At 40.4% G+C, this 20,308-nt stretch overlaps 1 protein-coding gene across 1 annotated transcript in view; it reads right to left on the bottom strand.

Moving 5' to 3' along the window:
• LOC102451796 (usherin) overlaps nt 1-20,308 on the bottom strand; it is a 102,597-nt gene that overhangs the window by 24,549 nt on the left and 57,740 nt on the right. The window contains exons 11-16 of the mRNA XM_089777170.1: nt 19,853-20,074; nt 13,564-13,787; nt 9,071-9,281; nt 8,476-8,673; nt 7,160-7,314; nt 3,300-3,498 (exon numbers count right to left, since the gene is read on the bottom strand). Of these exons, the coding sequence (XP_089633296.1) occupies nt 3,300-3,498; nt 7,160-7,314; nt 8,476-8,673; nt 9,071-9,281; nt 13,564-13,787; nt 19,853-20,074 (1,209 nt within the window). The remainder of the gene's footprint in view (nt 1-3,299; nt 3,499-7,159; nt 7,315-8,475; nt 8,674-9,070; nt 9,282-13,563; nt 13,788-19,852; nt 20,075-20,308) is intronic.

Here is a 20,308-nt window from a genome sequence, read left to right on the forward strand (position 1 = left end):
ATATATATATATATATATATATATATATATATATATATATATATATATACCCCCAGTATCTACAGTTTTCAGACACACAACATTTTTTCTACCATTGCAACACATTTGTTTTGACAACCTTTGGGTGTAAAAAGTACAAAAATAATAAAATGCTGTAAAACTTAAAACAAAAATTCAGTTTTCTCCAAATTTCAGTTGTGTTGACGTACCCCCAGACTTCTCTCGAGTACCCCTAAGGGTACTCGTACCACTGTTTGAGAAACATTGACTTAGAACACTGATGGGAAAAGATGTAAAAGTGAGAAAAAGACTGAATTAGTCAAAAATATGCCTCCTGATATAATTCCAGGACTGTGATAAAATTTTGTCTAATAAATAAGAAAAGTGTAGGACTGAAAAATCAGTGAACCCAAATTGAAGCATTAGATATTAGCCCTAAATATTTAATAAAATAAAAATGTTATTCCACTCATCACTCCCTTTCAGGGTTTTTACAAAGCATCTTTGTGGCGGAGAAAGGTGGTTATCACAATGATGGGCAGACTGAAAGATGAGAAGGGGAAGAAGCAAACTTCATCATAATGGCTGGTTCCCCCACTGTATCTTAGGTCCCTGAGCTTTCTCCTTCTGATCCCGAGAGATGTCCTGACTAGGGCTATGTCTAGACTGCAGGCTTCTTTCGGAAGAAGCTTTTCCAGAAGCGATCTTCCAGAAAACCTTTTTTCGAAAGAGAGCATCTACACAGCAAAAGTGCATCAAAAAAGCAATGTGCTTTTTTGAAAGATAGCATCCACTCAATGTGGCCGCTACCTTGCATTTCAGTTGTGGTTACTGTGGATGGAGTTGCCATGAGGTCACTTGTGCTTTTCCCTGGAGGCTTCTTCTTTCGAAAAAACCTCTCTTCCATGTCCATACATGCCTTTTTCTGAAAAAACTCTGTTCTTTCGACTTTCTGTCGAAAAAATGCAATAGCAGAGTGGACGTAAGTGTAGTTTTTCCAGAAAAAGGGCCGTTTTTCCAGAAAAACTCTGCAGTGTAGATATACAGTAGGTTGGGCCAGAGAGAAGATGCTAGATGATATCACCACCTCTCCAGGCTCCTGCTGAGTGCCAAACAACACCTGGGGTGTGAGGAAGTGTGTGCATGCACATCTGTATGTGTGAGAGATTAACCCTCTTGTGTATTCTTTTCCTTCCCGCATCTTATTTCTTCTTCCACCCCTTCTATCTCTCTCCCTCCTTTTTTTTCTATTTAATAAGAGTCTGGCTTAGTCAGCCAAGGCTGTATATTTTTGTGCAACCCTACTGTAAAAGCTTAGCACCAGAAAGAGGCAGATAAAATCACGGCCCTAAACAACCTCATGCTGGTACAAGTTTGGCAGGTTGTAGAATGGTTCATAAGACTGTATGGCTGTGTCTAGACTACATACTCCATCGATGGAGCCATGTAGGTTAGGGAAATGGGAAATGAAGCAGCGATTTAAATAATCGCCGCTTCATTTAAATTTAAATGGCTGCCACGCTGAGCCAACGAACAGCTAATCAGCTGTCTGTTGGCTCAGCTCGGGATGCTCCGCGGTCGACATCAAAACCCTTTGTTGACCGCCCCGTTATTCCTCGTGCGATGAGGTTTACCGGGGCGGTCGACAAAGGGCTTTGATGTCGACCGCAGAGCATCCAGACTAGTGCGCTGCGCCGACAAGCAGCTGATTAGCTGTTTGTCGGTTCAGCGCGACAGCCATTTAAATTTAAATGAAGCGGTGATTATTTAAATCGCCACTTCATTTCCCTTTGCCCAATAAACAAATCTACATGGCTCCATCAATGGAGCCATGTAGTCTAGACATACCCTATGTGACATGCTTTGTTGTCTCCAGCAGTGAGATTGCATGTGAACATCAATGCCAGACATAGAAGCTACATTTTCTATCTTTGCTGCTCTTTTCTCTTCCTTCTTCTGTTTGTTTTGTCTTGTTTTGGAGGAAATAGAATCAGTTTAACAACAGTTCCAGCTTATTTTCACTTTTTTGCTTTTCTCCAAAATGAACAATCCTTTTTTTTCCAGTGAACTTTATGTTATGCATTTGTAGCAGCTATTTGTGTGGTGATCTTATTTTTCTGGTGATTTGAAATCTATACTGCTTTTGAAAAATGTACATCAAATTGATGTACTAAGTAAGATATGTCACTAGAGTGCATTGAACACTGACCCAGTTATAATACACTCTAGGTGGATGTCATATTTGTACATGCTATTGCTAACAGGGAATAAAAACTCTGTAATGTTGGGTGATATTTCTCAGCAGGTAGGGCAGTGACTGTAACATAAGTGCCTTTAGGTTTGCAGCAAAATGAAGCAAGAGAAAAATATTTTAAATATTTCCTCTAGAAAAATTAAAATGCCAGATTGAGCCTCTGACATCTTGGGTACAATCTGAAAACAAAAGCTACCTGAAAATTACCATTTTCCTCTTATGCTCACAGCAAAGATTTCTAAGTAGAGTTTTGTTTCATCACTGAAATGTTACAAAGAGAGTAATTTATGGAAAACTACCCCTTTTAAAATAATAGCAAGTCTTCTATTAAGCCCTCTTTGTTGTTCCTTCTTTAGTACTTTCTTCAAGACAAGGTTTTACAGTAGATGTGCATTGGTGGGAAATTCTTACAAGTAATGTATGGGATTCTGAATAGTATTACTAACTCAGTATCAATAAGAAGCTTTCCTGAGGAAAAAGACAGAGGAAGATATTATTCCTGCTCCCGTAAGTCTCCTACTCGAAAATCTGTTATAGGCAAAACAGCTCAGATTTACAAAGCACAGTCTGAGTGTCCACCCTCCAGCTGAGACTGAACTATTTCTAATGTTTATTATCTTAAATACCAGGGGATGGATTCTCTTACACTGGTACAAATCTAGGGTAACTCTAGTGATTTCACTTGAGTTTGTTTTAGCCTGACACCGGGAACAGAATCTGATTTAAGGTTTATCAAACCTATGGAATTTCTCTAGCACTCTTCTACCCATCACAAAGTGTATGTTTTGAATCAAAATCTATGTGGTTTATTTTAATATTACAAAATTAGATCCATTCACATTTTAACAGTGGAGAACAAACACCACCTAGACAAAATAAGACTGACCAACACAGCTTAAGGTTTCTGACACCAAGCTAAGGCATTTCTGAACTATGTGAAAAGAGGGAACCTAAACGTTAGTGACAAGAGCTAGTACCACTAGGAGAGGAGTGTCTTATATCTGGCAACAGGGCATTAGTCTTTCAAAGAGCTTCCCATCCTTACCTGATACAGTGTGTTGCATTCTGCCTGCAGTGTCTGTGTATATAAGCCCTTTCCCATGTTGACTGATCTGATACTCTCTGATGATGCCATTTGGTTTGCCGGGTACTATCCAACTCAAATGCAATGCTGTTGAGCTTAGAGCTGTGACTGCTGGTGGCTGAACGCTCTCTGGGACTCCTTGGACAGTGACTGCAACTACCTGAAGACATATGAATTAAACAGCAATTTACTGTAATAGTACACTAGATACTACGATCAATGAGAATGTCACTTTTGTTTTAAGACACTGTTGCTTGGTCTGGCATATCATTACCAAGGGTCTGAAGAACTAGTTACATTCTCTCACCCCCTCCCCGTTTTTACAAAATGAAATCTGACCTTGAAGACATTAAATAAGCCTACAGCTACAAATTATCACAACAGATTCACCACATTTCAGCTCTAGTGTATAGCTCTGGTGAAACAACAACCTCTAGATAGCAGAATGTCTTGCTAGAGAACTCTTAATAACTCTCTTCCATATGGTTTGCCAGAGTCTTTGCATTTTAACAGCCTGATTTCATGTATTTGAAGCACCAGTAAACACAGGGCATGTCTACACTACAGCGTTATTTCAAAATATCTTATTTTGAAATAGTTAATTCAAAATAAGTTATTTTGAAATAACGCGTCTACACACAAAATGCATTTTGAAATAGCATTTTGCTATTTCAAAATAGTGTGTCCACACTGATTGGATGCTGAATCACATTTAAGGGCAGCTGAAACCGGTTCCAGCAGGGCATCAGGTCAGTAGTTGTTTTGTGTTGAGGCTTGTGCTTAAAGGGACCCCCCCTGGAAAGCCGGTTCTCAGCTTTCCCTCCTTGCTTGCCTACCTCGCTGAGGGACAGCAACGCATTTTTCTCTCTGTCTGCTTTGGTTGCCCTGACTTGGGACACCACAACACTCGGCACCATGGAGCCAGAGCTGCTCCTGGGCATTTTGGTGCTCATTTTGGACGTGTTGCTGCAAGCCTGGCTGCAATTGCTGGAGATTGCCTGGCAGCATCTGCTGCAGCCCAACCCCCAGACCATCTTCTGGATTCCCCTGGGGGCCTGGGAGGAGCAGCAGCAGCGCCTGGATGCCAGTATGCCCCGCTGCATCTGGCATCTGGACACCAGCAGCGACTGGTGGGACCACATCATCCTGGAGCACTGGAGAGACCAGCTGGGGAGACAAGCAATGGATCCAGAAGTTCAGGATGAAGGAGGACACCTTCCTCGAGATCTGTGAGTGGCTCGCCCCTGCTCTGCAGCAACAGGACATGCACATGAGGCCTACCATTCCCCTCCACAAGTGTGTGGCCATCACCCTCTGGAAGCTCTCCATGCTGGATAGTTACCAATCCGTCAGCAACCAGTTCAGCGTGAGCAGAGCGCTTATTTCGAATTTGGTAAACCTCCATGAAATAGCTAAATCGAAATAAGCGATGTGTAGATGCTTATTTCGAAATAGGGGGCCTCCAGCCCTTCTCAGAGTGCCCTGGTGGCCACTCTGGGCAGAACCAGGAAAACTCTTCTGCTTCTCCTCCCCCCCCCAACCCCAGAGCCCTTAAAGGAGTAGACTCTGGCCACAGTGCCTGTGCCAGCTGCAAACCTGCCAGCACAGCAGTTCATGCACCTGGCCCAGCATCAGCCAGCAACCCACTGGCACCCAGCCCTTCACCGCTCCCCAGGAGCAGGCTAGCAGCTCTCAGGAGCCTACCAGCGGCTGCAAAAGGTCGGCGCCTTCCTGGTCTAGTTCAGAGATCGTGGATCTCATTGAGGTTTGGGAGGAGGCCTCCAATGTCCACGATCTTCACACTAGATGCAGGAATGTAGCCATCTATAGGACGGCATTAGGCATTAGGAGGATACAGGATGGGTTACAGAGGATTACAAGGGAAAATAGGAATGGCAAGGACTTGCAGCCAGAGGAAGCTAGAGATAGACAAGAGAATTTTACTGTCACTAGGAAAAGGCAGGTCTATGTGATTGGGGACTCCTTATTGAGAAGAATAGATAGGCCTGTAACCAGAGCTGATCCAGAGAATAGAAGGGTGTGCTGTCTGCCAGGTGCTAAGATACGAGATGTGGAACTGAGGTTGAAGAGGATTATTAAGGGAGCAGGAAGGAATCCATTGATCATCCTTCATGTAGGAACAAATGATACGACTAGATTCTCGCTGGAACGAATTAAGGGAGACTATGCTAGGCTGGGGAGGATGCTCAAGGAAATTGAGGCTCAGGTGATTTTTAGTGGGATTCTGCCTGTTCCTAGAGAAGGGCAACTAAGATGTGATAGGATTATGATGATCAATAGATGGTTTAGGCAGTGGTGCTATGAGGGCTTTGGGATGTATGGTCACTGGGAGGAATTTATGGACAGAGGACTGTTCTCTAGGGATGGACTTCACCTAAGTAGGGAGGGAAATAGACTTCTAGGATGGAGGCTGGCTCAATTGATTAAGAGAGCTTTAAACTAGGAATTTGGGGGAGATGGTTGGGAGATGCCCAGGTAATCTCTATGCCAGATTTTAACACTGAGAGGGGGGGAAACGAAGTAAGAAAGGATATAGCTGGGGGTAGGAGAATGAACATGAGGAAGGGTGGGGTGGATACTAGTCTAATAGGTCATATTGGAGGTATAATGTCTGTGCCAAATTGGGTAAAGAATGTGAACGAGGCCAAACAGCAAAAAATAAGATGTTTGTACATGAATGCAAGGAGCCTAGGTAACAAAAAGGAGGAACTAGAGCTATTGGTCCAGGAAGTGAAACCAGATATTATAGGAATAACAGAAACATGGTGGAATACTAGGCATGACTGGAGTACAGGTATTGAAGGGCATGTGCTGTTTAGGAAAGACAGAAATAAGGGTAAAGGTGGTGGAGTCGCATTGTATATCAAAGATGAGGTAGATTGTAAAGAATTAAAAAGTGATGGAATGGAGAAGACAGAGTCTGTTTGGGCAAAAATCACATTGGGAAAGAAAACTATCAGATCCTCCCCTGGGATAGTGCTTGGGGTGTGTTATAGACCACCAGGATCCAATTTGGATATGGATAGAGACCTCTTTAATGTTTTTAATGAAGTAAATACTCATGGAAACTGCGTAATCATGGGAGATTTCAACTTTCCAGATATAGACTGGAGAACAAGTGCTAGTAATAATAATAGGGTTCAGATTTTCCTAGATGTGATAGCTGATGAATTCCTTCATCAAGTAGTTGCTGAACCAACAAGGGGGGATGCTATTTTAGATTTGGTTTTGGTAAGTAGCGAGGACCTCATAGATGAAATGGTTGTAGGAGACAACCTTGGCTCGAGTGATCATGAGCTAATTCAGTTCAAATTAAATGGAGACTAGAAGAAATCTGAAATAAGAAATCTGAAGCCTGAGATAATTTAGAATTCACTAAGATCTTTCTAAAAATTTAAAAATATATATGCCAATTCTCATCTCCCTTACATCAGTTTTACACTAATGTAACTCCATTGACTTTGATAGTGCTATTTCTGATTTACTGTGATTTGAGAGGAGAATCACAGTCCATGCTCTTAGAGAATCATGTATTTTTATTAATGTCACAGTAAGTGAATTTTATTATGTGGTAAGCATATACATGCCTTATGTAACACACTAGCATAAGGGTGTCACCCCCTAGTGGCTGGCCTCAATGATGGTAAAAGCTGGCTACTTAGTCATGCTAACAGGACATGTGTAAACTAGATCTATAATATTAAATTCTTTAAAAAAAGCGCCTTTCAAATGTCCTTGTTATGATACCTCCACAGCTATTAAAATTCTACTACCATACCTGTGAAGATCAATTCACCCACCTTACTGCTGTCTGTGCAACCAGCAACAGTACAGGCTCTCAACTGATATAAATATTCTTGGTATGGCTGTATACCACTTGTGTCTGTGAAGCTCAGGTCTCTTCCTCTAAAACGCTCAATCCCATTTCGGAGAAGAATATAGTGAATAATAAGGCCTTATAAAGAGAAAGTTTTCTGTTTTGGTTAGCAGAACAACACAGGATCATAGCATTTCACACAGAAACAGGACACACAGAAAACATGACAATGAAATCGGTAGGACATCGTCATTGTCAGGCAATCACCTAATTGAAGAGGTTGTTTCAAAGAACCCAAGCCTAATGATTGTTATGGTTCTCTTTGTCTTTTTAAAAACTCACTCCCATTGAGGCAAACAATCGTTTAAATCTCTTGTGTAGTCATTTTAATTACTAGATCTGGTCAAAATGTCTCAAAAGCTTGAAATATCAACATAAAATTCTTATCAAAAATTCATTTTGAAAAATGTTTCCTGATATATTTTGACTTTATGTGAAACTGACACAACATTCCAGCTACCTCTGTTAGTTAATTATAAGTATAGCTGTACCCCAAAGAGTGTGGTGTGCTTTACGGATAGAGAGGGCGGAACCACATTCCAGTCTGATCAATTTCATGGCCAGAGGATTTTAAAACTGGTCAGTTTCATGTTTTCAGCTGTTTACATCTGAAGTTTCACAGTGTTGCAAAGGGGTTGCTTTTCTGACAGTGGAGATTTGCAGCTAGGATACCCCTGTCTGGGGCACTTCCAGCAGCAGGGGAGATCAGAGCCATGTCAGCAAACCTTCTTCAGGTGCAGAAACCATCAGGACTACTGCCCAGCAGTGGAGCTTCCTGATCTCCCTCTAAGAGCAACCTTGCAGGGGAAGGACAAGGCCTGCCCTCCTCCAATCTGGCAGGGACTTGCAACTTGGAACCTGTAGGTGAGGGTGTTCCCAGAAGCAAGGGGAAGATCGGATTTCATGGAGAAGGTTTATTTCATTGCCTGCAACATGTTTTTTGTGGTTGTGATAGATATTACAGATAGATTATAAACCAGGTCTCTTCCTGACGAATTTATAATCTAACTTTATTTGTGGCAAATGAGCATAACAGACAAACCAGAGCAAAGGTCTGAGGAAGATCAAGTGTGAAAATAATATCACCACGTTTACTCAGTATAGGCAAGAGTATGTACATTTTGATGATGATTAACTTGATAATATATTTGAGGCAGGTTTCAGTGAACAATTGGTCTAACCTATTTCACTAATGTCATGTTGAATAGCAGAAGATATAGTTTGTGTTTTTAAGAATACCATTTGGTTGAAGAGGTTCTTTCCAATTCAGAAATATGATGTCTTCCCGATTTTCAACTTTGGTCCATTTGGGTGCACTTACACCCTGAGGCACATCTTGTTTAGTGCTAGCCTTGCCAATTTCACTGAATCCTCTTCCATAGCTGTTCCATGCAGCTACCCTGTACTCATATGTAACATAGGGCTCTAGATTCAGATCTAAACAAAAGAAAATTAGACACTGGTCATCTCAATTTTGTATTAAAATACACACAAAGAAATGTTATGCATCCATCTTTACATATGCTTAAAGATGGGCACATGCTTCAGTACTTTCATTAGTCAGGGCCTAAATAAGGACCAGTTCTGCTCCCACTGAAGGCAATGGCAAAACTTTCATTGTGTCCGTGAGAGCAGATTTGAGCCCTAAGTGTTTAGTCATCTTATAACTAACCATCGGTTTCACAAGCCTAAATTACTATTCAAGTCCTGGCTATAAAGCAAGCTTCCTCGCTATAACAGCTTCACGTTAACTTAGACAGCTGATGGAGCCCAGGGGAGAATCATTCATTCCAGAGTGATTTCAAACCCACAGCTATATCCCATTTCCTGTTACCTGTAAATGAATATCTATTTGGGCCTCCACTGTAGACTGTCTCTTCTGCAGTTGGACATACGCTGCCGTTTGCCTTCTTTTCTGTGGCATTCTGAGAGCCTTTTACCCAAGCACAGATGTGGATGCTTGGGTTAAAGTCACACCGTCCGCAATATGCTGTTGTTTTCATGGATATAGGGCACAGGGTGTTAGCTTTGCATTCTTCTTTTACCTAGGGAATGTACACCACTTTAAATCAAGACATACAAAGAAGCTTAGTCTACCTTACTTACTTCCCAAAAATGAGGTCTGACAATGACAATGACACCATTTCAATGGGCCCTTTGAACAAAAATCCTGATGTGGTTAAAATAATAATAAAAAAGCTAACTCAGCAGTGGAGCCATGTTGAGTACCATGCTGCGTACAGTGTGAGAGTGTGTTTCATCACAGGGCCTGTCTGTTCTGTGTGGATATTACAGTTCCCATGGCACTTTCCAAGAGCACTGGGATTGTCCTGGTTGCTTTGCTCTAAAACAACACCAAATCCTACTCAGAGGAAGCCCAAGAAGCTGGGCGTGGCAGGGCAGGGGCAGGGCTGGCCCCCAGCGTGCTGTGCACCTTACAGTTGCAAACAGGTGCGTGACGCCTGATTGCAGCTCTAAGGGGTGCCACGTGGCCCCAGCCCCGGGTGCATGGCGCCCCTAACAGCTGCCATTAGGTGCCCCCCATGGGTTGGTGCCCCGGGAAGCTGCCCAGCTACCCCCCCCTTATAACGGCCCTGGGCAGGGGTGGGGGTGACTGGAAGACCACAGAAAGGACAGGATCTTCTGTGGTTTCCTTAGGTTACATTTCCCAACTTTTGCAGCCTGGGAGTCGTTTCCCTTCCCTTTTCAGGAGGGGAGGGAGTTTGGGAGCTGCATGCCTTTCCCCTTGTAGGTGGGAGAGTGCCCAGAGCCGAGTGCCCTCTGGGGGCCTGGGAGCCACGAGGCCTCCACCCTTGCAGTCAGAATCATGGCCAGGCTTGGGCTCCCTCTCATTGGGTTGGAGTGCAAAGAGACAGGGACAGGGGGCAAGGGCCGGGGCAACTTTGGCCTCTAGAGGGTGGGTAGCAAGAAAAGAGTCTGGGGCAGCCTCAACTTGATCCTCTCCGTCAGCTGGGCACAGTCTGCAGCTGCCTGCCCCCAGAGAGGAGTGTTGGCAAGCACAGCAAGCAGGGGGCACTGGCCCAAGTAGATAATAAATCTGATGAATCCTTGTTTCACCCTATACAATTATTTGCTGGATGCTTATAAAATATTAGATAAAGTTTACAAATTACTTTGATATGTATCACAGATTAGGTCCTTAGATGGTATAAATCACTGGCTCACAAACTTTTCAAGTATACGGACCCCTATCAATATTTTACAGACCCCCCCCCAAAATAGAGGTGCGCCTGCAACCTACACATCCCCCAGCCCGTGGTGCTTCCTGAGCTGCATCCCTCAGCCCACTTGGGAAGCAATGTGGGCTGAGGGACATACTGCCTGCTGGCACAGAGCATTTAGCTTCCAGCCTTGGGAGCTGAGAGGCTCCGAGCCACAGGAAGCTACATGGTTTGAAGGATGTGCTGGCTGCTAGAAGCTCTGTACATTTATGTTAATTTCTATTTTAAACTTTCTGCAGACCCTCTATAGTACCACTGGAGAGCTCCAAAGGTCCAGCCACCACAGGTTGGGAACCACTGGCATAAATGACCCTTAATTTCAACCCTTTTAATATCAGTGTTACTGTCTTTGCAATACAGAAATTGCCATCCCTTGTGAAAGAAAAGATACATATACTATATTTCATCATTGCCATCCATAGTGAAAGAAAGATACATAAGTTTCCTGTAGTTTTACTTTAATGTAAATTCTACCAATTCATGAATGACAAACCCTTCATAATTTCACCAGAACATCTGCTAAGGGGAATATTTAGCAGGTGATGTATCATACGTTTTAAATAGCACTTCCTGTTATGAAAAATTTAATAATTTCTAACTAGTTTTGGTTTTGAAGGGTTTCAATTGGTTTTGAAGGGTTCCTATTTTTTTATAATCAGAACAGTAATTGAAACCTTTTTGTCAAGGTTTCTGATGTTTTCAGTGAAAGTTGTGATTAAAATCTCTATACCTTTTTATAGCCAACATTTTGTGAAATATAAAAAATGTGAAATTTCTCTTCAAAAAAGGTCCTTTTTGGAACAAATACAATTTGATTAATAGACCTTCAACCAGCTTTCTCGATGTATAAGAAACTGAAATTGTGTCTCCAGCAAGATGTAAATGTTTAAAACCAGTGGATTTTAAACAGCCCCTGTGGTTTCAATTCTGCATGATACTGAGCAACTGTGGGAGTCTGGGAGCCCTTAACTCCCATTGGAGTTACAAGATGGAGCATTATGAAGCTATAAGGGTCAACAGTTTGTTGCTTCTTAGGGCTACAGCCTACACAGAGTGCTTTGCAGAACTGGGTTAGCTGTTTTCTCCTGATACCTTTTCCATTATTTTGCAAGTGATTGAAATAATACTTATGGATCATCAATTGTCAGGATCACTCTTTGTCCCTTTGCTTTCCTCCAGTTTTCTGGCACTTCTCCAGTTTCAATGATATTCCGTTATTAGTTATTAAAAGGTCAATAGCTAATTTTCTTATTTCTGCCACCCCAATCCAGAAGCAGATTCCCATGGATAAGGACACTAAGGGTACATCTATACACCAGCGTTATTTTAGAATTCGAAATAATGGGCTTCTTGTGAGGAGTAAAGAAAGTCAGAGGAAGAGTGCTCTTTTTCAAAATAAGTGCTGTGTAGATGTATCCAAATTTTAAATACAATATTACGACTTAACCTATGCAATTAGCATAGCTAAAGTTGCATAGCTTATTTTGAATTTAGCCCTGCTTGTAGACTCACCCCAAGGGTATGTCTACATAGCAGCATTATTTCTGAATAACTGACGCTATTCCAAAATAACAAAGAGTGTGTCTACACAGTAAGCCATTATTTCAAAATAATGTCCAGGTGGAGGACTTCTTACTCTGACTCCTATTTCATGAGGAGTAAGAAGAGTGATCTTCCTTCGACTTTCTGCTGTGTAGACAACACCAAAAGCAGAATTAAGCTATTTTGACCTAAGCTATGCAATTGACGTAGCTGAAGTTGTGTAATTTATTCCGACTTTGGCCCTTCTTTGTAGACCCACCCTAAGAGGCATGACATCTGGTCCAGCTGGTTTATATATTTATACATTTCATGGTAATCCTCCATCTGTTATTGTTAGAAGTTATTCACACTATTTTTCTGTTAATTTTATTGTTAAATCCACTTATACATGGATTTTAGTAATTTAGCCATTTTTGAGTCATCTTTTCATTTCATCTGACCTCTCCCACCTTCACTTAACATTCTATTAGACAGAAGGCTTTTCATATTTCCATTCATGTCCCTTGGGAGGGAATGTGAACTAGTGGTCACAGCTCAAGACTGCAAGTAGGGATTCCTGTGTTCTGGTCTCAACTTTATCACTGACTTATGGTGTGACCTTGCACAAGTCATATATGGTCAAATTTTCAAAGGTGGCCAGTGAGTCTTGGTGCCTTTGTTTTTGCGGTACCCTAACTAAGACTCCAAGGCCCCAATTGGCAGTGTTGAGCACATACATTATGGTTGCTCAGCACCTCTGAAAGCTACATACAAGGTGTCTGATGTCCATACCCCAAATCATTAGCCATTCCTAAAAATGTCATAATTATTTTTTCTGAGATTCAATTTATGCTTCTGTGAATTCTGACAATTATCTTACTAAAAAGGGTGTTGCATAGATTAATTAATTAATATAATGTATTGAGAATCTTGAGATGGAAGGTGTAAAATAGATATCATAACCGCATCATCCCAACGAAGTCAATGCCAAAGTTCCCATTGAGTTCAACAGGAACAAGATTGAGTCCAGGAAAAAATATCAGCAGTGTTGTGTGTAATGTTAGCTGGTATGTTATAGAACCATATTTTACAGCTGCATGTTATTAGCTATAGGAAAAAAATTGCTACAGAAAGATTCATACTCAGAAACAATAAACAAGTGCCCTGTCCAAATTGGATGTATAAGGGTATTTCGATAATAAATCTTTAGTCACTTCTGTTTCTATTTCCATTCAAGTAGTGCCAATAAGGATCAACACTGGTCACACAACTCAGATTTGCTATTCATGCCAACCTGGCTAGCATGCCAACTTTTAGACCCTGTACTAATCTGAAGTGCCGGGCAACACTTCACAAGAAGCAGCTAATCATTATTAATTCCTTTAGAATTCATTGCAATAACATCAATCATGGTGAACTCATTCGGTATTAATATGGATGTAATGTGAAAATGAATAATGCACACAGGAGTTTTTATATTCCTATTTTAGAAAAATAGTTATGAACAATGTATTTCGCTGTCCATTGTCAAATCAGAGCCACTGAGAGGTTTTCTATCAATTACCTTCATCATCATTCCAGCTGAAATCTTGTCAGAGCAAACATATTTCAAAGGATTATATCCAACTCCATTACAGCATTCTTCGCTCTTTGGAATAAGTTCAGTCTCACAGCATTTTTCTGGCACTGGGTCATTCTTTTTAACATGCGCTTTAGACTCACCACTGGAAGCTGAACAACATAGGATATCTGACATATTCCCATATTCCTGCCCACAACAGAACATCCCTGCAATAATAAAACATTATATATAAATATTAAAAATGGCAGCGGGAGAGAAAGGGAAATAACTGAGAATAGTATAAAGTTGAGCATAAAAATGTCAAACTGAGGCAGCTGCTGGAATTGTGCAGAGAGAGGGAAAAAATGTGATTCAGGTCTAAATATGAGGTGACTGACTAGAGAGTCTTTATTCCCATACATGCTTGAAAATAATTAAAAAATAGAGAAATCAGACCGGGGTCCTCTAGAATCAGCTCTCGTCTCCTGAGCTGGTGTGTGAGCTTTGTTATGAAGTACCATGTATGGTACATTACATATTCAGCTAATCAAGAATGAGGGAATTTAGAAATCCTTTGATGGCATTCTTTTGCTTTTAGGCACACGTGTACTAAATATAGCTTGTTCACCTTTAAGTAGCCATTGGTAGGGATAATTAGTTAACTAATGGGTAGATATCAACAAAGATAGCTTTCTAAAGAAACTTGAGATGTACATTTCATAACTTATTTTGTCAAATTTTACTGTGTGCTGGTTGAACCTTTCTAGTCCAGACCCTTGAGACCTGACTGGTTCCAAACTAGAGAATTTGCTGAATGAGAGAAGGTCAATATTGTCTAGCAGCATTACCACCACTTCCAATGCTTACGGGGTACATTGAAGACAGTTAGTGTTACATTACAACTAAATAATAATACAGAAAATGGAGAGCCAAGACTGGTGGCTATAAACAAACTTTATGGGATCACGGGAAAGTTGGCTTCACCGAGGATAAGTTGACATCCAGCTAACTAAAATAATGCTGGACCATGGATTTTGCCGGACTAGAGAGATTCAGCCTGTACTATGTTGCAATTCTCTCTTTTAAAAAAGTTTTAACATCTTTTCTTATTTTTCATTTCTATATTGAAATTAATAATCAAGCTTTATCTCATTTTCTTTCCCTAATGTTTTAAAATATTTTTTTTATGTAAAATATTTTTGAGTGATGAAAACATAAAAAGAATCCAATGTCAGGGCAAATATTCATATATTTTACATGCACAATTATTCTCTTATAAAATATTTCTTTTGATATTATCCCTTCTTCCCAAAAGGTAATGTGTCAATTTTATCTCTGGGCAAGTTTTTATGAAAATCCTTTAAAATTAGAGATGTACACTAGGAAATGTCAATTTTGATTCAACCATGATGGCATAAATTGGGCCAGAAATAAAAAAAAAAAACAGGACCATGATGTAAAATGAAAGGTATAGTTAAATAATTCATATCTGTCTCGGTCTCTGCGTTCTCCTAATCAGAGATTTAAATGCAGCCTTGAGTTTCTTCACCGCCATTTATTGCAGCAGTTCTCTTACAACAGGCTGTAGACAATGCACACTGCTCTTTAAGGGACTAATACTCAAAGGATCCATGTCAGTAATCCCATTCAAATCATTAGGTGTTCTTAAGGTAGTATAGTTATTTGTAAATAAGTAATTGGTACACTACCTATCTGCAGGATTGGGACCTTACGTAGCAAAAAAATGTGAAAACCAGAAGACTTCTAAGAGTTGAATATTTTTTCTTTCTCCTCTAAATAAATAAATGCAGACGTTGAGCCAATTCAATATTAATAACTAGTCATCTGATAGCTCTGAGGGACTCTTGACAAGCAAACTAAAATTTTGATAATGAACTGTTTCATACTGAAAAAAACCCAACAACCCAAGTCTTCATTCTTTCACTGAGAACCTCATCTTTGTTTAACTGAATTAAATTTTTTCAGCTAAGATTTCACTCACATAACAAGAAGTGACTCCCTTTCTCGTTTCTTTGGTAAACCATTACTTCTTTAATTATTATCAACCTTGTTCCAGTGTGATAAATTGCTAATTACTTAATACCCTAATCAGCGTTCATTCTTTGCACAGATAAACTGTGACAGCGCCATTAATTTAAATAGTAATTTCACTTAATGGCCAGAACGGCACACCAGATTTTTATGCAGCATTTTCTGAAGACTGCATCCATCACTGCAATATTCTGACATAAAGATGTCTGACATGCACTAACTCACTTAGGGAGAGCAGATGTTGCAGAGCAGAGTTTGGTAGTAATTCCCATAGTGCATCACTTCAGCATGAATGAGCTGCAAATGCAGAGATAGACAATCTTCTGAAACTGCATTGTATAGCCTTTGACCCCTTCCTAATTTATCACATGTAGCACTTGACTCTTGAACCTTGACACCACGAATGTACAATTTTAAATATGCCCCAAGAAAAACAAATAGGGCCATGTAATATTGATGGATTGATTTACCTTCCAACACCTCTTCATACAATTACCTAAAGATGGAGAATTTCCTTTACACTATTTGCTGATTTTACCAAAATACTGAATAGTAAATATTTATCTACAAATCAATCATAGCATGTATCACATTTTATATATGTATGTTTTAAGGGCAGAAAACGCAGTACACCAATGAGAAAATATATGGGCTGAAAAAGCATTTCTTATTCATCGTGATTTTTTGTCAACAATTATTTCGTGTTCATCCCCACAAGCAAAAGTATTTATAAACGAAGCTGAGTAATGAATGACTAATTTGGTAAATCTGCAAAACCGATGGTTTCAAAAGGAAGAGTGAGAATTAAAAGGCTTAAGCTCCAGAGCCACAATAGAGGATCAACAAAATACAGAGCCAGTGTACACTGAAAGCTATTCCTGAAATCCTTGGCTTGAAGGCGGGTATTTCAGCTACCACAGAGTGAGAATTGCAGCTGTGCAGGAATAGCACATTTTGAGATCCTGGCCTGGGATTGTAGAGGTCATTTATTAGGGAAAGTAGGGGAAATTATGAGGTGGTTTCTGGTCACTCGATGCCTAAGAACCAGCACAAGAAAACTTTGGATGCTTGTATGCAGTTGTGAGACTAGGGGAGGATTTATTGTATGTAGTGGCATCATTGCCAGTCTTTGCCAGTAGATGTCTCTATGGTTAACCCTTCTAGTAAAGAGCCAAAATAAGAAAGAGAAAAATAAAATAAGAAATCAAGGAGGAAAATAAGTTCACAGGAATCTTAGATGGAAAGGATCAGTTTTTGCAACAGGATAAGTCTCCAAAAAACTTGCATAGAAAGAAATTTTACATTGACAACACACAAGACCTTAGCCAAACATACATCACAAATGTGGATCCAGATTCTACAAACATACTTGATTTCAACAGTGTGTAAAGTTTATTATATGCACAAATATTTGCAGCATTGGGACCCTTAATGACTGTGATTTGCTTCTATCATCCTTTTCAGAAAAACTCTCAAATAAAAAAAAAAAACCTCACTTGAAGTCAGTTATCTTTTTGAAACATGCATTGGAGAGGTAAAAACCATAGCATCAATAGCATTTCAGCTCCAGATTAAAGCCAAGTAGACAATGGAACCATTATACAAGAACAATTCCTATTTATGTAAGATAAGTGTGTTATATTTTTCTGTGTGAGAATATTTTTTTTGTTTCAATCATATGCATGATGGGCTAGGAGACAAGTAGATTGTAAAGCTGGTTGGTATGTTTTCTTGATGGTTTTGCAAGGCTGATTTGCCATAAGAAATTAAGCACCAAGAGTACTGAGTATGATATATGAAAACAAAGTTTATGTTTAATTCAGAAAAATAAGAATTGTTAAAACCTGAGTAATCACTGAACACATTTGTCTTTCAAACATGTGTGTGTGTCCAGTTTTATGCTGGCTTACAGCATAATGTCCTCACAGCCAATCTATGAGTGATGAAAAAGCTGCCTATTTTACTTTTTAAAAGCAGGAAATGTCATCTTGTCCCATTTTCAAGAAACATTGCATAAATGATAGAGCAATATAGGCAAACACTTATATAAAAATAAAAAATGTTTAAAGGCTTTAAAAATATATATATTAAGAAAAAAACCTCTTAAGAATACATATACAGTGAAATGAAGAACATGACTTTTATCCCAAGATACCTGTATTACACTTTTAGACAACTCATCTGCCCAGAGAGAGCAGTAAAAACATAAACGCTACCCCAGCAGTTCTGTTCCAACAGCATCTGTTAATTCACTCCATTTATAAAATACATATTGACAAAGACAACTGAACTGGGACCAGGGAGATTTGATTTGGTGTGAGAAAGTCAATTCAATGTGATTTTGTTAAAGGGCTCCTGCAGGCAAATAAAAGAGTTTAAGTAATAAAGTACATAAAGAGATGTTTTACGAGTCAGCCCCGTCTTGTGGCAGCTGCACAATGAGCTGCTGTGCAAGAGGGCTTGGTTCAGGAGTGATATTGTGTGATTTCCTTGTTGATGCTGTGTAGCTGGCGAGTAAGGATTGGGGCGATGGGGAGAAAGAGGATGCTAGCTGCGTGGTTACCACTGGAATGGAACAAAGGCAGAGCAAACTGTTAGAACAACAGCTCTTTCCATCTTGCTTTGCCCTTTTCCAACTACATCTAATGTTACCATAATGTTACCATAGGGGTTGAAGTGAGACAACTGAGGGGAAGAAAGGATGATCTGTTTTTGGTGGGGAAGGGTACAGGATCCCCTTCCCAAAGGGCTCATGGAGACTTATACTCAATGATCCTGGACACCATAAGCTCGATTTTCAAATCTGGGTATCAAAATTGGGGTGCTCATTCCACAGCTAACTGCTCTCACTAACATGTTGGTGACCAAATCTTTATTTTAGTCACTTCAGTAACAATCTGAGCCCACAAAAATGGAACTGGGTGCAAGAGTTTATTATTTCCATCTATAAAAATTGGGCTTCCCAATTTCTATACAACATTTAGTAGAGAATATTTGTCTTCAGACTGAAAAGACCTAAGATTAATGGGCTTTTACTTTTCCTCTGAATACTGTGTTAAGAAGAATATTTGGATTGGAATACTCACCTATGGTTGTTAATAACTAGTTTTTCAGTCTATGAATAATACTTAGTCTCACCATGACATGCAGGGGACTGGGCTAGATGATCCCTCAAGGTCTCTTTCTGCCCTATGACTCCATTATTGCATCTGAATCTGCTTTACAAAAGAATTCAGGATTTTTGCTCATTTACAGGCTGGGGAAACACAATGGTGAAGTGTTTTTCTTAAGGTCACACAGGAAGTCATTGGCAGAGCCAGGAGGAGAACCCAGGAGTTTGGAGTCTTACTCAGTGACTGATTCACTTTTGCTCACATCCCTCTTGACTTCATCCCTGTGAAGAGCTAGACCAGAGGACCCATTTCTTTGTTTTTTACCTTTTGTGCCCTTTAAGATCTTAATGTTAGGTTACTACAATTTTATGTGAAACTGTTAAACTATCTGTTCCACTGACACATGGGCTGAATATACTCTATCAAATGGAATGCCTACCCCATGAGAGAGATGGGCTGGGTACAGCAGATGGGGACAGGTAACGTGATCTTGTGACTACAGCTGATTATTTTAAAAAAGTCTCCCCCCCCCACATACTGGGGACACGAATGAGGGAGAGAGTCCAAATAGACTCATCCCCTCTACTTCCTATTTGCTGACACCCAATGACCCAGGAAAAACTGAAATCCTTGTGCTGAGCAGCATGAGGATTTAGCAAGGCTAAGAGCAAAAGTATCTGCAAGGGGATGGGGAGAGGTATGGAGTGGGGCCAGGGACAGAGAATGGTGCTCTCCTCTTGGTTTCCTGAAGCTTCAGGATGTATTGTCGCTTCTTAAAGCACAGCTGGAGCACCTGCTAGAACTGTGTCCTGGCTTTGTGTCACAACAGAGCCCTGTATTTTAATACCAGACTACACAACTTTTTCTCAAAAGGCAAAGGCAAGTGAGGTGATAAAAGTATGTGGAATGAAAATGACCCACATTCCTGATTGCTCCTCCAGATAGCAGGGCGAGGGGAGGAAGGTGTTAAGTCTTCCTTTTAATGAAAGGGACACATCTATCATACATCTACAGGACTTATTGCAGAGTGGTCAATGCTGGACTAGCTCTGGGAAGGTGAATAGTCATCCATGCCCAGCCTTGATTTTGCTATACGGTACCTTTTCAGTGGTAATGTAAAAGCTTACCTGGGAGAGGTCGGTGTACCATTCCCTGGTCTCCATCACCACAACAGATCAGGTCCTTGCTTACTAATTGTCCACCACAGCACTGACGACTGAAGCCATCATGGAGTGACCCACCACAGCAGATCTGATTCCCCGACATGGAATAAGGAGTCCCCTGACAACAAGAGTCACCAACTCCAACCGAAACCCTGTTTTGTTCTTCATTAGGGCAGCACACTTCCCCTGCTCGTTTAAAAGAATAAAAGTGGTGATTTCCTGCATATGGAAATCTGTGAGAGAATTTACACAAACTGCAGTGGATATTGGATTGGGCTCATGGCCTACTATCTTTACACACAAACCATTGCACATGAAAACAGACTCTTGTGCACAGAGTCATTTACTAGACTTCAGAATGCTGTAACAGCAATGCTTATAACCACTTCACCACAAATACAGCAAGGCAGAGGCTAAGCT

This window comes from Pelodiscus sinensis, chromosome 3 (assembly GCF_052426305.1).
Source record: "Pelodiscus sinensis isolate ZL-2025 chromosome 3, ASM5242630v1, whole genome shotgun sequence".
Lineage (NCBI taxonomy): Eukaryota > Metazoa > Chordata > Testudines > Trionychidae > Pelodiscus > Pelodiscus sinensis.